The 15,216-nt window shown below is 41.4% G+C and overlaps 1 protein-coding gene across 4 annotated transcripts in view; it reads left to right on the forward strand.

The window, feature by feature from the left end:
* Positions 1-14,756, forward strand: part of LOC107322836 (ubiquinol-cytochrome-c reductase complex assembly factor 1) — a 50,447-nt gene extending 35,691 nt beyond the window's left edge. For all 4 annotated transcript variants that reach the window (XM_015881341.3, XM_085519504.1, XM_085519503.1 and 1 more), the window contains 3 exons: positions 6,969-7,046; positions 9,286-9,399; positions 12,939-14,756. In XM_015881341.3, coding sequence (XP_015736827.1) covers positions 6,969-7,046; positions 9,286-9,399; positions 12,939-13,073 — 327 coding nt within the window. In that variant the 3' untranslated portion in view covers positions 13,074-14,756. The remainder of the gene's footprint in view (positions 1-6,968; positions 7,047-9,285; positions 9,400-12,938) is intronic.
* The last annotated feature ends 460 nt before the right edge of the window (positions 14,757-15,216 follow it).

Here is a 15,216-nt window from a genome sequence, read left to right on the forward strand (position 1 = left end):
CTCAAAGGGTTGTAGTAACTGAGGTTCCACCAGGCTGGTGGCTGGTCACCAGTGGGGTTCTGCAGGGCTCTGTTTTAGGGACGTCTGTGATGTTTTCGTAGATGACTTGAAGGTACACTAATAAGTTTGCTAACGGCACTAAACTGGGGGGAGCTGTTGACTCCCTCTGTAGAAGAGAGGCCTTGCATGGAGGTCTTGACAAACAGGAGGGCTGTGCAATCACCAGCTGCATGGAGTTTAATGAGCAAGTGGCAGATTCGGCACCCGGAATGGGACAGCTCTTGAGCTGTCAGAGCTCTCAGAGCTGTGTCAGGGGAGGGCAGCTGGAGGTCAGGGCAAGGCCGTGCCCCAGAGGGTGGTGGGCATGGCACAGGCTGCCAGGGCAGCGGGCACAGCCTTGAGCTGCTGGAGTTCAAGGAGTGCTGGGACACCGCTCTCAGCCCTGGGGTTGGGTTGGGGTGCTGCTGTGCTGGGCTGGGATCAGTGATCCATGTGGGTTGCTTCCAACTCATCTTATTCTATGATTCTATTTAATTTCTATGTAATCCTCTGTGAATGTGTTGAGGTTTTTGTTTGTTTGTTTGTTTAACCCTTTTTTATTTTTGGTTGCTAACGTCCTGTGGCAGTGACTTCTACCAATTAATAAGAAAACTTTCTGTACATGAGAAATTATTTCCATTTGTTTTTCAAGTATTTTTGGACACTTCATCAGCTTCTTCTTTTTCTTTTTTTTATGAGAAAGAGAGGAATAATTCCTTGCTTATTTGCTCTGTACCACTCATGATTTTACCTCTCCCATCATCATCTTTCTCCTTCCTACCTGAGTTCAGCAAGCATCTCCTCGTGTATCACCTTGATCTTCTCTCTGTTTTCTACCTTTTTTTAACATGTCTTTTCTGAAATGAACATGGAAGAAGTTTGTGCAGCATTTTATATACAGGCACCCTATGGATTTGTGGCGGAAGAGAGTTTCTGTTCTGGTTTCTATTCCTTTCTTAACAGTTCTTGAAATTTGCTCATCTTTCTCCACTATTGAATGTTGAGCTGAAATTTGGGAGATTCATCCACAAAACCCCTTTAAGATCCATTTCCTGAATGATGGCAGTTACACAGGGGCACATTGTTCTGTTGATTTTATGACTGCTTTTTCTTAACATCTACTACTAGTACATCTATCAGCACTGAGTATTACTGCTCATAATCATCTGTGATTTTTCATTTCATTTATTACTGTATTTCCTACTAATTTTTACCAATGTAAGTTACATTTCTATCAGTTTGTGCTCCCCTGGATCACCTGAAATACATGTCAACATAGACTCTGTGCTTCGTGGCCCTTCAATTATATTAAATATTAGCAGGGAACTGAAACATATTGTAGATGCAGGTAGTTCACTGAATAAGTTGTTTGAAATAGAGACCTTCTGAAGGTTGCTATGTAAACATATCAAGGGTTAAGAAATTCCTGAGCTCCAAGTGTTTGGGAGAACGCTTAGAGGAAGTGCATGGCTTGCACTCTTGCTGTATCTCTCAGTGTATCTGGCTACTGTTGAAGGCCGGATGGTGTGTTGGGTGGACCCTTAGTCTGCTCCAGTACAGTTGCATGTGACTCTTTCTCACAGTTACTCAAGTTTGTCTCAGTAATGAGATCAGGTTTTATGGGATCTGTGTTAAGTGCTCGTGGTGAATATCTACACTAATGATTTATTTTGCTTCACTGCTGTCTTCTCCAAGTGCCTCTCTTAAACTTGACTGTAACTTCCTTTCAGTCTCTCAGTCAGAATTCTTGCTCCTGGCACATTCAGAAGCATTTTAATCAGCGCTTTTAGGATTTTAGCAAGTGATTTTTCTGAGAGGCATTACAGCAAGAAATCCTCTACACCTGCTCACCCCTACAGAGAACCAGCACAACCAGACAGAGCACAGCAATTCGACCTTTCTTCCATGATCTCAATCTTGAGAGATCGTCAGCGAGCTCTGCCAGCCATGCACTACAGAGAAAAGAAAAATTCAGAATAAGCCCCCATATATTTAATGTGATTAGGACTGTATGGTGACCTCCTCTGCATTTTTTTTACTGTTACCATGGCAATGTTTCCAAATGAGTAGACTGCAAGATAGAAATATGCCTTCTACTAGACATCTAGGGGTGACCATTATTTTTGCTAGAATATGTAGGTAATGTAGTATAACTTGCTTTTCTATATCTGCCTGGAAAACATAAGTGCTCTGAGGTGTGTTATTGGTAACTGCAGTTATGAAGGTAGCAAAGCATAAAAAAGCTCTTTCCAATAACATGTTGTTTTAATAGATTTAACGTTTGGCAGAAACTGGTTTTGATACGATCTAAAATATATTTAGCTTTAATGTAGGTTAGCGCAGTGTTGAAATAGGTTGTCACTGAACGTTTAAAAGGCTTTAAAGACCATTTGCTGAAGTTAATTGTCTGCTGTGGTGCATTACAAAATTAATGTCTTTTAATTAGAAAATTAGAGAATTCATCAAAAAGTTAGTATTTTAAAGTGGACGGGGAGTCACAGCTGCAGCTAATTGCAAGCCAGTAAACTTGACCTTATTTGCAGACAAAGCAACAGTGGTTTATAAAAGACTCAAGAAATGAAGACTGGAAAAATAATTTCTGCCATTTCTTTGTCATTCAGCTCTGTGAGGTTGCCTGAAGGAGTTTGCCGTTTTGGCCCCTTACTGGGAAGGTATTTTTAATCTGTTCTATTAATTCAGTCTTTTTGATCTTAACTGCAGTCTCAGTCATTTTCAAAATTATTGTCTTACAAGTAGTAGTTCTGCTATTGGCAGGAGTAAAAGGGCTATCTGTAGTCTTCTCCATTTTGTGCCATGTGCCTTTCTTAAAAGGGCAGCAAAATGCTTTGACTGTCTGTATAGAACTGTATGTGGCTACTTTATTTACTAGTCATGTAAATGTCTGCATGTAACTCATTCCTTCCAAATGCAGATTTGGGAAAGGTGTAGAGAGGGAAGAAAAAAAAAAAGCCAGAGAAATGGCAAAAAAATATTGTGAAAGGTTTGTCCTGTGTCTTCTTCAGGAAATTCTGCTGACACGGACTGTTCCAATAATCAAAAGTGTAAATAAGAGTGATTCATGTTTATGACAGCGTGGCAAGCAGCAGTCCTTGGAGTAGACTCAGTCATAACAGCAGAAGGGTTCTCATACCTGTGTGACTTGTTTTGCACAAGAGATGGGCTATTTTCACTGCATCAGCATTAAATGCTACTTTGCTGCTGCAGCTTATGACTGCTGCGGGTGTGCTCCGGTGATGCAGCACATCAGTGCACCCAGCACAAACTTACTTCAGCTTGGTAGAAAAGATGACTTTGGTGACGCTCTTACTGTGTGTGTATGCAGGAGCAAATGAATTGTATGGTACAGAAGAAGCTTTATATTCAAGCAGGAATGGCATAATGAGAATGAGGGGGTGGAAGCTAAAGCCAGAAAATTCAAATATGAAATGAGATACACATGTTCAGCTGTGAGGGTGATATGCTTTAGCCAAGCACAACTTACTGAGCTTAGTACAGAGGGAACTCAGTGAAATGTAATGGCCTGTGATATGCAGAGGGTCAGGTTCTATGATCTAATCATTTCTTCTGGCTGAAATCTCTTAATAAAAAAATCTAGTTCAACCATAACTTATGGCCTAAAGAGATGAATTGCTGCATGAAATTCAATGACCAGTGCTTGCACAAGGTGAGCTTAGAAGCGTCCCTTCTGGCTTTATAGTCTATGGATGGATTAATGTGTTAAAGTAGCTTAGGGGCAATACATGCTGGCAAAAAACATACTAAAAAGAAACTCCTGTTAAAATACTTACAAATAATGTAGCCTGTGGAGATGGCAGCTCTGTCAGCACTCACGTGTGCTATGGCTCAATGGGAACATCTACACTGAGGGAAACAGCTGACGATCCAGTATCCCTGTTACATGGTCTGATCTTTGCTCTGTGCTGGTGCTGGGCTGATCTCATGGGCCGAATATCCCTTTGCAGGCAGAGCACATCCCAGCATGTTATTTTCCAGCTTCTGCACTCTGGTACTTCTCTGTGTAAATGGTAAGTGGAGGTGAGAAGGAGATTTGTTATGAAAGAACATTCTCCATTCAACAGTAGGGATTAATGCAGACTTATCCTAAAGCAGCTTTCCATTTAACTGTAGCTGCACATGAGATGTTTCCATACATGTTTAGCATATGCAATAAAGGAGTTTTCTCTTACTTTCCTAGAAATTCTGTTAGGATAAAAAAACCCCAACTGTGACATGATGTAGAAAGTTGCCAGGTATAGCAGTAAGCCTCAGCATCTGGCTGCTGAACAGAGCATGCTGGACTTGTTGGAGCTGAAGATGAGGTTTCTGTCTGCAGTATGACAATGCTGTAGTTTTGCAGGCAGTGTGGGATGATTGAGTGCTTTAATGAAAAGTTGTCACGTGTAGTAGGAAGATGTACAAAAACACACTCCGTGTTTTGAACTAAGATGGTTCTGTTTGTCAATTAAGGTGATGGATGTAAGTTTATTCTGGTGATAGCTCTACAATGGGTCGTTGCAAAGAAGGCAAAGGGCTCAGTTCTTAGAAGAGCTCCAGATGTTATTGATTTCTTTCTTGTTATTAGCAATTACTCACTTGGAATTGTCTGGCAGAACTTGTTCTTAATAATGAACTGTGGAAGAGTCAGCGGAATCATGACCAACCAGATCATGAAACTTGCTAGTGGTAAGAATATGGACATGTTTGAGAAGAGGAAGCATTTCCAACAAACCCTCATTTGGATTTGCTCGTTTTTTCTTCCTTTAAAAAGAAGAGGGTGTTTTTTTTCCCTGCAGTGATTGTACTTAATGTAGGCTGTAGTATTCTTCAGAAACTGCAGTATTCCTTTAAATGTAATTTTATTGCCTGAGGTACTCCTCCATCCCCAAAGTCACATTTTATATTTTAAACTGTTTGTCTTTTAAGATGTATTTACTGCCGTGTTTGTTTAACTTGGTTATCTCCTTCATCAATCTATTTCTTACTAACCTAAAGCTGCTGCTCTTTGTTTTTAGTACAGAAAGCTGTGTCCCCAGGGACGTATAGTCCAGGACTTGTCTCTGTAATGGGACTATTTGTTTTCTTTGCCCCTTGCAGTTGCCTGCTGTAACATTTGTAGTATGTGTTAAGTAATCCTTGAGGTAACATTTTTATTATGTCATAAAAAGTGCGTGGCAAATATATAATAACTCATGGAATTTGTTTGTTTAAAAATGGAAGGATAATTTATTGAGTGTGTTACATGAGACCTGCTCCCCCTTATTAGAGCTGTAGAAGTGCAGCTTATTTAGAAGTACGTTCTATTGAGAAAAACCACGGTCTCTGACATGCATAGAAAGTTTGAGCATGGTTGGGTAGAAATGACATCATAGTTTATGTACTCAATAAAAATTTAATTAAGTCATTACAGAAGTTGCAGTCATCATTTAACCCTCTGATTTCTTATGTTTAGTTCTTTTTTTAAACATTCAGTAATAACCAGTCACCAAATCTTGATAGCCTATAAAATATCTGCATGAATTTTAATAGTTTATATTAATGGAAAAATATGAGTAACTGACATGAAAGGAATTTTCCTTGTGTTTGCACGATATGCATTTCTATAAAAATCAACTGATGAAAAAAGATAGTGGCTTCAGGGAAGAGGATTTGAATTGGAGATTAGCTAGCATGGTAAGAACGAAATCACACTTTGCTAGAGAAGTTTGTTGTATGAGCACCAAGCTGAGTCTCTTAGGGATGCTAAGAATGTACTGGGTTGTGGTTCATGCTTTCATGAGCTTTAAGATACTAGATGTGATTATTTCACAGCTTTTCTTTAGCCTTGCCATAAGCTGTACGTCAGAGACAGCAGCGCTCATTGCATTGGAGAACTGATTTTCTCCCCTGTATTCCAGTGTTTTGTTATTTGTAAAAGCTGCCTCCAAGATGTGAGGTGTGTAAAATAAATAAATGAAAAGATGATTTAGCATTGGAAGCATAGCTCAGCCCACGGGAGAAGCGCTGTGTATTAAATTATTCTGTTGGTTGAGGTAAAAGATACAGGCAAAAGGAGTAGGCAGTTTGCACCAGGGAGGTGCACATGAGTTATTCCAGCCATCGCTCTGGACCTAGCAGTTGATCGCTTTTCATTCTGTCTTCAGCTTACATATAGGTCAGTTGTAAAAGCCAGTGAGTGGCGAAGACCAGACTAGCATCTATTTGAGCAATTGTTAAATTATGTCAAAGTTAGCATGGAACTTAAACTGAACCACAGAGCGTGGGGGGAAGTAGCTGTATCATTACAAACTGAAAGAAATGTAGTGTTTGTGAACAATAGTAAGTCTGAGCTTCTAGTGAGATGCTGTAAGAGCAGAAATGTGACTCCTGAATGCATGCATCCATATTGAGAAGTAATCAAGAAGTGGTAGGGATGTTGCCTCCATTTTTAGCATTACATCACTTCTCCTGGTGATGGAATGTCCAGCTTTGGAGTCCTTGCTTTAGAAAAATTATTGGAAGATTACAGAGTTTCTAAAAGCTCCGTATGAATGAACCCAAGGTTTGGAAAACCTCCCTAATAGTTAAAGTGCAGAAGTCTTCATTGTGTTGGGCAGTGCTGCTACTTAAAGGGAACAACGTTGCCTTCACTCTTCACACAGTTGCCTTTATTCCCCTCTACTCCTGTGCCTGTACACCAGCTCTAGTGATTGAAGTTTTTGTGTTATTTGAATATAGTAACATTGACTGTCTTTCTTTTGTATACAAAATTAAGAGTATTGCAAACTGTTCTAAAACCTATGACTATGTGAACGTCATTACAACCAAATCCTAACCTATTTGGACCAAGGCACTTTTTCTTCTTTTTCTAGAGATGTTTTTTCACCACCTCCTCAGAACCCATACAAACGTGTTTCTATTTTCTTTTGCAGATTAATTCTGTTGTTCTAAAGCAAGATTTGAGAAGAATGGTAGAAAATTTCTATGCAGCTCTGTTTGGATATGATGAGGTAAGAGGGATGTTTTCAGAGAACGTGCAGGACAAAACTGGCCCGTCTGTGTCACTGAGCACAGAATGCTGCAGATGAGTAACACGTTTGTGCTGTGTATCCTCAGAGAAATGTTGTGTTTTAGAAGCAGAATTCTTAGTGATCATCCTAGGCCTTGAATTACAGTGCTTTCAAGGAGAAAAGAAAGCACTTAACATACCAGTTTAAACCATGGGACATAGAAGAAGAAATTCTGTTTGTTTTTCTTCACCATCAATACTGTCAATGACATTTTCTGCCTCTGAATCCCATTGTACTCAGTTATACTTTAACAGCAAAAAGAGTATTTATAGGGAGTGACTGAGTGAGAGAGTTCTAAAGGAATTATCTGGTGAATAATTGGAGCTACTGTGTACAAGCATCTCTGGGGCTTCCAAAGGGAAAATACATTTGCATCAGCTTTTCTAGTTGTTAATATTTTTGCTCTAATGGATATTGATCTTCAGATACTCTTCTTATTCACATAATGATGTTATCTTTTTAAGACACTGATTTGCATCATTAATATCTTGTAAACTTTGTGGAGTTTTGAACAGTGTTTTGATTGCAGGTCTTAATCTAGTTTTAAGCATAGCCAGGATGTGTCTCCTGGTCTTTATTTTTCTTGCTTGCAGTCTCTGTGGAAACAAGATGTCTATTTAGATTAAAGACAAATGCTGACCTCTTCTATTTTTAACTGAATATTTTAAAGTCTTCGCTTGCCTTTGGCAAACATGTCAGCTGAAGACAGAAGTTACGAGACTATAGTGCTAACACCATATAATCTAAAAAGACAATAAAGGTAAGAGAGAATTTAGACAAAAGTGCCTCTGGATGTGGTTCTTGTGTAAGCCAAAAATAATACGAGATTTAACTGGAAGAATGTAGGTAGTACTTGATGATGAATAATTCATTTTTTCCTCATTTAAACGGAAAATAGACAAGGAAAGCAAAATTGCAACGACGTGATTACTTTTCTGTAGCATCATGTTTTGTATCCTTTTAGTTTTTCTTCTCCAAGCATCACAGCCTTCACACAGCTCTGTGAGGTGGTGCTGTTTTTGAGGATATTGTAAATATCTGATGGGCAGAAGTCAAGTGGATGAAGCCAGGCTTCTCTCAGTGGTGCCCAGAGATGTAGCAAGGGGCTACAGGCACAAAATGGAACGTGGGAAGTTCCATCTGAACATTGGGAAGAACTTACCTACTGTCAGAGTGATGGAGCCTTTTAACAGGCTGCCCAAATTTTCTGGAATCTCCCTCTTTAGACATTCAGACCCCCTCCATGTTTTTCTGTGCAACCTACTCTGGGGAACCTGCTTTAGGAGGAAGGTGGAAATGAGAGATCTCCAGAGGCTCCTTCCAGCTCCTACAGTTCGATTGTCTCATTTCTTTGCTTTTAGAAATGCATTTGTCAGCTCCTACATTTAGGAATACCCAAACTGAGGCTTTTTCCAGATTAATTTGCCAGAATATTTATTATAAACTGTTCTGTTAAATTAGTTAATTTAAGCCCAGGGTTTTTCCATTCAGGGAAAGAGTGATGTTGATGTCTTTTTGTATGTACAGCCTACAGCAGCTGTGGGCTTGAGACTTCTCATTTTGTCAGGTGCCAGGTAGTTAGAGTAGAATCATAGGATCGTTAAGATTGGAAAAGACCTCTATTAAGTCCGACTGCCAACACACCACCACCATGCTCACTAAACCATGTCTCTCAGTGCCACATCCTCACATTTGTATAACACCTCCAGGGGCAGAGACTCTACCAGTTACCTGGGCAGCCTGTGCATTAGCACTGTTTCTGAGAATAAATGTTTCTTAATATCCGACCTGACCTTCCTCTGATGCAACTTAAAACCATGATATCTCATCCTATCACTACGCTGACTCCCACCTTATTACAGCCTCCTTTCAGAGAGTTAAAGAGAGTGATAAGGTCTCCCCTGAGCCTTCTGTCATCTAGACTGAACCATCGCAGTTCCCTCTGTGCTCCAGACCCTTCACAGCTTCATTGCCTCTCTTTGGATACGTTCCAGGCCCCCAGTGCCCTTCTTGTAATGAAGGGCCCAAGAGTGAACACAGTACCTGAGGTGTGGTCTCACCAGTGCCAAGAACAAAGGGATGAACTCTTCCATAGCACTTCTGACTATGCTGTTTCAGTTATTTTTTATTCAGACCCTCTTCATGTGCACTTTTTGACCCCTCTCTATATTTCCTTTAGGGAATCCTGTCCGATGATCACGTTCTGGCAGCAGCTCTGTGGAGGAACCTCTTTAACAGGAACTGTGAGGACCCTCGGCATCTGGAGTTACTCGTGGAGTATGTGCGCAAACAGGTACACTGCAGCTCACAGCACAGCTTCTCTCCATTCTCTTGGTTAGGGTGTTGAGTATTTATCTTTATTGCTTGGGTAATGCATAGCTCCATTGTTTTTATCTATATCACTTTTTTTAAGAACCCGCTGAATGTTTTTAAGGAGATAAAAGTAAAGACATTAACAGATTCATTGCAGTTTGAATAATGTCTGGAGAGAAACTCACAGAAGATTGAGAGCATCCCTGCTTATTCTTTTTCTGCACCCGCTTCATGAAGGGACTCAGTGTTTTGGCAGTGGGTGGTAACTCGTACAGTCATACCTGGTGCTGTGGAGACATTTTGGTAATGAAATGGTTTACACACAGTAATTAAAAATCTTCTGTTTTGGGGGGGAAAGACATAAAAGGTTTTTTCCAGGTTCATTCAGTTACTATGCAGAGGAAAATGTTTAATAGTGTTTGTCCTCTCAACCTTTAGAAATCTGGCTCAGAAACCTCCTGGGAAGTACTGGGTAGGACCTGGTAAATGTGGGTCCTGGTACGTACCAAAGACAGAAAATGGGTGAGAAGAGGGCTGGAGGAAGGAAGGGTTTAGCTGTGGGACAGGAAATTGGAGACCAGAAACTCCACAGCAGCATTCTCAGTAGTGTCTCCAATGCTGTATTTAGGACCAGATAGGGAGTTGGAGATGTATTTCAGTGTAACTCAGAAAATTGAATGGAAAATGAAGGGAATTTGTCAGAGACGCCTTTGGAATGCCAGCAGGCAGTGTGCGCTGGCTGTGTACTGCCATCTGGAAAGTGTGTAGCAACTTTATATACTGAAGCAGAGGACGGGAAAGAAGCTTTCAGCAGCCTAATAGGAAATAGTAATTACACAGATAAATGTAGCACATTGGAGAAAAGTCAGCACAGCTTCTGTGGAGGCAGGTCATTTCTCACCCATCTGTGGTTTGAAAGCATCACTATAGATAACAAGTGTCTGACTTATCCTCTTTATGGATCTTTAGGAAACATCCAAAAAAACCAAAAACCCACCTCAACAATGATTTCTATTACAAGAAAGAAAAAAATTGAGCAGTGACAGGGGAAGAGTGAAGGTACTCTCATAGGCAAGCAACCTATTGAAATATAGACAACAGAGGTCAATCAGCCCTCACTTTTTAATGAAAGTGAGAAGGTTCATTGCAGTAAGGATTGGTAACTGTGAAGAAGTGGTTGGTGCAGTTGAGTGAAGACAATAGCAAAGTGGGTACACTAAGGGAGAAAAACAGATCCAGCTTTATGTTTAAAGAGATGAGCTCTAGGCTATCAGAAGAGCGCAGAGTTCTTGATTATAATTTTGATATGGAAATGGCAACTTTGCTCAGTAGTGTTTGATAAAAATAAAACAAGCGCTCAGAACTACTAAGGAAGAAAAAAACCTGTTGTGTTATGGTGCCACTTTTCAAGTCTATGACACCATTGTGGATTTGAATAATCTGTAATGGCCCAAAACAGTGAGAAAGATAAAAACTGAACTGAATAAGGCTCAGCAAAGAGCAGTGGAATTGGGAGGAAGCAAATTAGCAGTGACTGGGTTCCTTGCCTCTAAAACAGCTGGGAAAGAATATGAGACAGCTCTGTGAAACCCTGAAGGTGTATAGAAGGTGAGCAAGTGTGGTAATAAAACACTGGTATGAAACTAAGCTTCACCACACCGTTCTCTCTCTCCCCTTCCTCAAAAGAACAAGGGAACAAGGGCAGAAAATATGATGGGAAAAAAGCTCACAGGTTGAGATAAGAACTCACCAATTACCGTCACAGTCAAAATAGACTCAGCGCAGGGAGATGAGTGTAGTTTGTTTTGCTAACTACTAACAGGCTGGGAAGCAAACTGAAGACACCTTTGTTCCATGCTGGGGTGGTGCTAGGGAATGGGGAAGAGGAGCTGTGATCAGTCCCTAGTGCTTCCTTCCTGCTGCTGCCTGTTGGTTGCTGCCTTTTCCTGCTCCATGTGGGGTCCCTCCCATAGATGTCATCCTTTCTGAACAGTCCATGTGGACTTCCCATGAACTGCAGCTCTCCAAGCACTGCTCCAGCATGACTCTATACCATGAGGCCCACCCTTCAGAAGCAGACTGCTCCAACATCTGGGTGACTGCAGCACTCATTTCTGATTTCTCACCTGTCTCTCCCAACTGCTGTTGCACTGTTGCATAGCAGTTTGTTCTTCCATCTGTTCTCCCAGACACACTTAACATCATTCCTCTGGCCAATGGTAGGTCCATTCTGGGGGGAGCTGGAGCTGGCTCAGGTCTGACATGGGGCTCTGCTCACAGACTTCATTCTTGCATCCCTCCTCGCTACCAAACCCTTGCTACTCAAACCCAATGCAGCAAGGAAAGGCTGAGCATGGATTGCCACACGTTGCTTGGGATGCTGTGTGGATTCCAATGTTACTGGTGAGGTTTATGGAAGGGAAACCTGTCTGGGGTTATTAAGTACAGAACAACCACTTCACGCTCAAAATCACTAAACTAACAGATTTTAGGAGGGGTGGGAAATAAGGAAGTAATGTGATATTTATGCATTGTATTCATCTGCTGCTGGGAAGCCTGTTGACTCTCAGTAACACAATGCTGTGTGTAGGTGGCTTTTCAGTCTGATCCTGTGACTGTTGCTGTATTCTTCCCTCTGTTGAGAAACTGCTTGTCAAATTATATTGTGTTTCTGGTAAACACTGTAAATCCTTTGTGTAAGATATCTTTTGCACAAGTTCTTGCTGATCCTGTCTTTAACACTGGCTATTAGTGGATGCACAGAGAAGAATACAATGACAGGGCTGGCATGGGTACTAATTCCCTGGTGGACTCTCTCAGCAATCTGTGTTTGGAGATGTCCTGAGCTAGAGGTGGTACATCTGAGTTTTAATGCCTCTTGATGGGCCCTTTTTCTTCTCTCATACCCATTTCCCCCTCTCAGGTCCCTGAAATGTCCTATGGCAGCAAGCTTGCATTTACAATGTGTTAACAGTACCTCGTGTGACAACAGTACTGAAGTGTTCACCAAGTGTTTTGCTTACATTACACCTTAACATTTCTTTTGATGTCAGTTATTTCTTGTAGCATTCACTCTCTGTTCAGCTCCTTCAGCCCATACGTTTTCATAAATCTCAGCTGTTCCCTGCTGGTCAGGTTCTTTCTCTATAGAGGAAAGTCTTGGCTGACACGAAACCGCTCTTATTAGAGCACTCCATGCTGATAATGATACCAGCAGTGTGTCATTGGAATTAACTGCCTGGAACTTGAAATGCTTTGCGTGGCTGTTCTTTGTGCTGTTGCCAAACTTTCAGAGGAAGCATTAGCTAAGGCATAAGCAGGCAGCATTGCGTGGTTAACTGCAGTTGATCTGCAGATACTTATCTGCTTGCCTTTCTGTGACGCTTCAGTAATCATGAATCTTTTTTGCTCTACTTCTCCAAAGTGACAAAGCATGCCAGAAAGGAACATATTTATGTAGCTCTTGAGGACCTTGAATGGAGTGCAGGACACCTTGTGCTAACAGCCCATCTCCTGCAGGTGCAGCACCTGGACGCGCTGAGCGGGGAGGACTTGCTGCTGACGGGCGAGGTGAGCTGGAGGCCTCTCGTGGAGAGCAACGCTCGCAGCATCCTCAAGCCCCTTTCTCCTGTTTACAATGACGAAGGACTCTAAGAACATTCATCAAACCAGCCTGGAAACAGGCCTGAAACAGAACTGGGCTGAGGCTGTGGGATCAGGAAGGAGAGTCTGCTGTTGAAAAAGAATGTATTTAAATAGATGTCTTACCCGTGGTGACTTGATAGCAAATTGGACAGCCATAGTCTTCTGAATTTTCACTTGGTTTGAGAAACTGTTCTTTTTATGGCACGGAGTGGTCCTTGCACACAGATTGCAAGACCTGCCTTCCATCTTTGGGAAAACAGATATTTTAACCATGACTTAGTTATCTCCAGAAGCCATTTCTGTCCCTTGCCTCATTTGGAGAGCTGCTACCTACAGAAACAGCAGTATTCCTCTGCTGGCTGAATGGTTGTGGATACAAATCTGAGCTTTGCATTGTAGATATAAATGAATTCTGAAAGCCTGGTATCATGAAGGAGTGGCCCATTATTCTTTAACAGCGTTAAGAATTACTTTATCAGGTTCTGAGGGATTTTCCATGAAAATCCTCTTTAGGAACTCTCTGCTCTGTTGCACAAGAATAGGAGGATGCAAAGAATAATGCACAGTTCCCAGTAGTCCTCTGTGGCTGTAGCCATCTTAATGAGGAAAGAGTCTGAAACATGTTTGGGCTGCCACCCAAAGCCGCCTCACAGTGCTTGGTATTTCAGAGGAGCTCTGCCTTGCTGATAGTTCCATATTCTTTTTAGTGATGGTCTAAGAATTTCTTCCTGAAAGTGACATCCCTGTTTCTGTCCATGGCTCTTAATGGGATAGGACTGGGCTTTCTCCCACCCCCAAAGCAGTGGTCCAGGGCTTTATAACAAGACCTGTCAGCCCCAGCTAAAAGTTGATATGGTTGTGCAAGCAAATTACACCAATGCAGTAATTATGGGAGCCAGAGCTCCACTAATTAAACCAGCAGAGGCTGAGGTGTACTGTGTGGGTGAGTGGTTCACCAGGCTATTTCCAGGTCAAAACAGTTTTCATTTCACTCCTGTCAAAACTGTAGTTGGTAATAAATGCCATTCTGGGTACAAATCCACGTGTTTGCATTTTCTGTGCTCTGCAAGACTTTGATAAGAATCAGCCCTCTGATATTAAGGCGTATTCCTGATAATGCTATTATGCAAAAGTCAAGGATGATAATTCATAGTTGATGATGTGTTCTTTCCGTTGACTGCCTGGATGTGACTGTTCTTTCTGAAGCTGTTTTGGTGACGTCCCTCCTCTGAGCAGCACTTGGGTGCAGCACACAGGCTCCCAAACACTGGCTTGTTTTTTTTCTCCCCTTTGCCTTCTCTTAAGGAACCTTTTCTGTATTAAAAAAGGCATTTTGTTGTTTTTTTTTTTTCCAGGGCGAACTTCCTCAGTTTAACTTGTTATAAAATGAGTCATGTAAAGAAACCCTCAATGTGTGAGGTGTATCCCTTCTCTGTGAAAACATTACAGACCAAACAACTTGCTTGCAGTTTATTTAAGATGCTTTTGTTGAAAGCTGAGCTAAGCAGAGAAACCTCTTATGTGTGAAGTATTATACAGTGTGTGTGAGATAATAACACCTTGTAATTCATTACAGCTGGGTTGTATTTACATAAAAGAAGGCTGAGCTGTGTAGGAATTTGCTGATTAATTTATTTTTAATGGGAGTGAAGTATAACAAGTACCAAAATAAACTTTACTTTGTGTATCTTACTGCTCCTGAAATAGGTGGAAAAATTAATGGTAGATATTTTGGCTCAAAGCTACATACATTAATTCATATACAAAACAGCCATTTAAACTTTAACCCCTTTCCTGCTATGTAATTTAAACCTGGACTCGTGTTATCCATGCCATGGGAACAAAGGACTGGACATACATCACCACCTAATGCAGAGCACCCGGTGCTGAGTGCAGCTCAGAGCTGTGGAGCCAGCATGGCAGCAGCGTTCATGGGGCCATTAGCTGAGGGATAACACGTGCCTTTGATAGTAGGGGTGTGGGACAGCCAAATGGCCAAAAATGAAGCTTCCCCTCAGCTTATGGGCAAGAGGCTTCAGAGTTCTTGGTGCTGGTTTGTGGTTGATGGCATCTCCTTTTGCAGTTGTTAATATGAGAATGGAAAGACCTGTAATCTTGCTGCCAAAAGTGCCTTCAACCACTGCACTGTTAC

Source organism: Coturnix japonica, chromosome 19 (genome assembly GCF_054131305.1).
Source record: "Coturnix japonica strain WE chromosome 19, WE-NBRP24, whole genome shotgun sequence".
In the NCBI taxonomy this organism is placed as follows: Eukaryota; Metazoa; Chordata; class Aves; order Galliformes; family Phasianidae; genus Coturnix; species Coturnix japonica.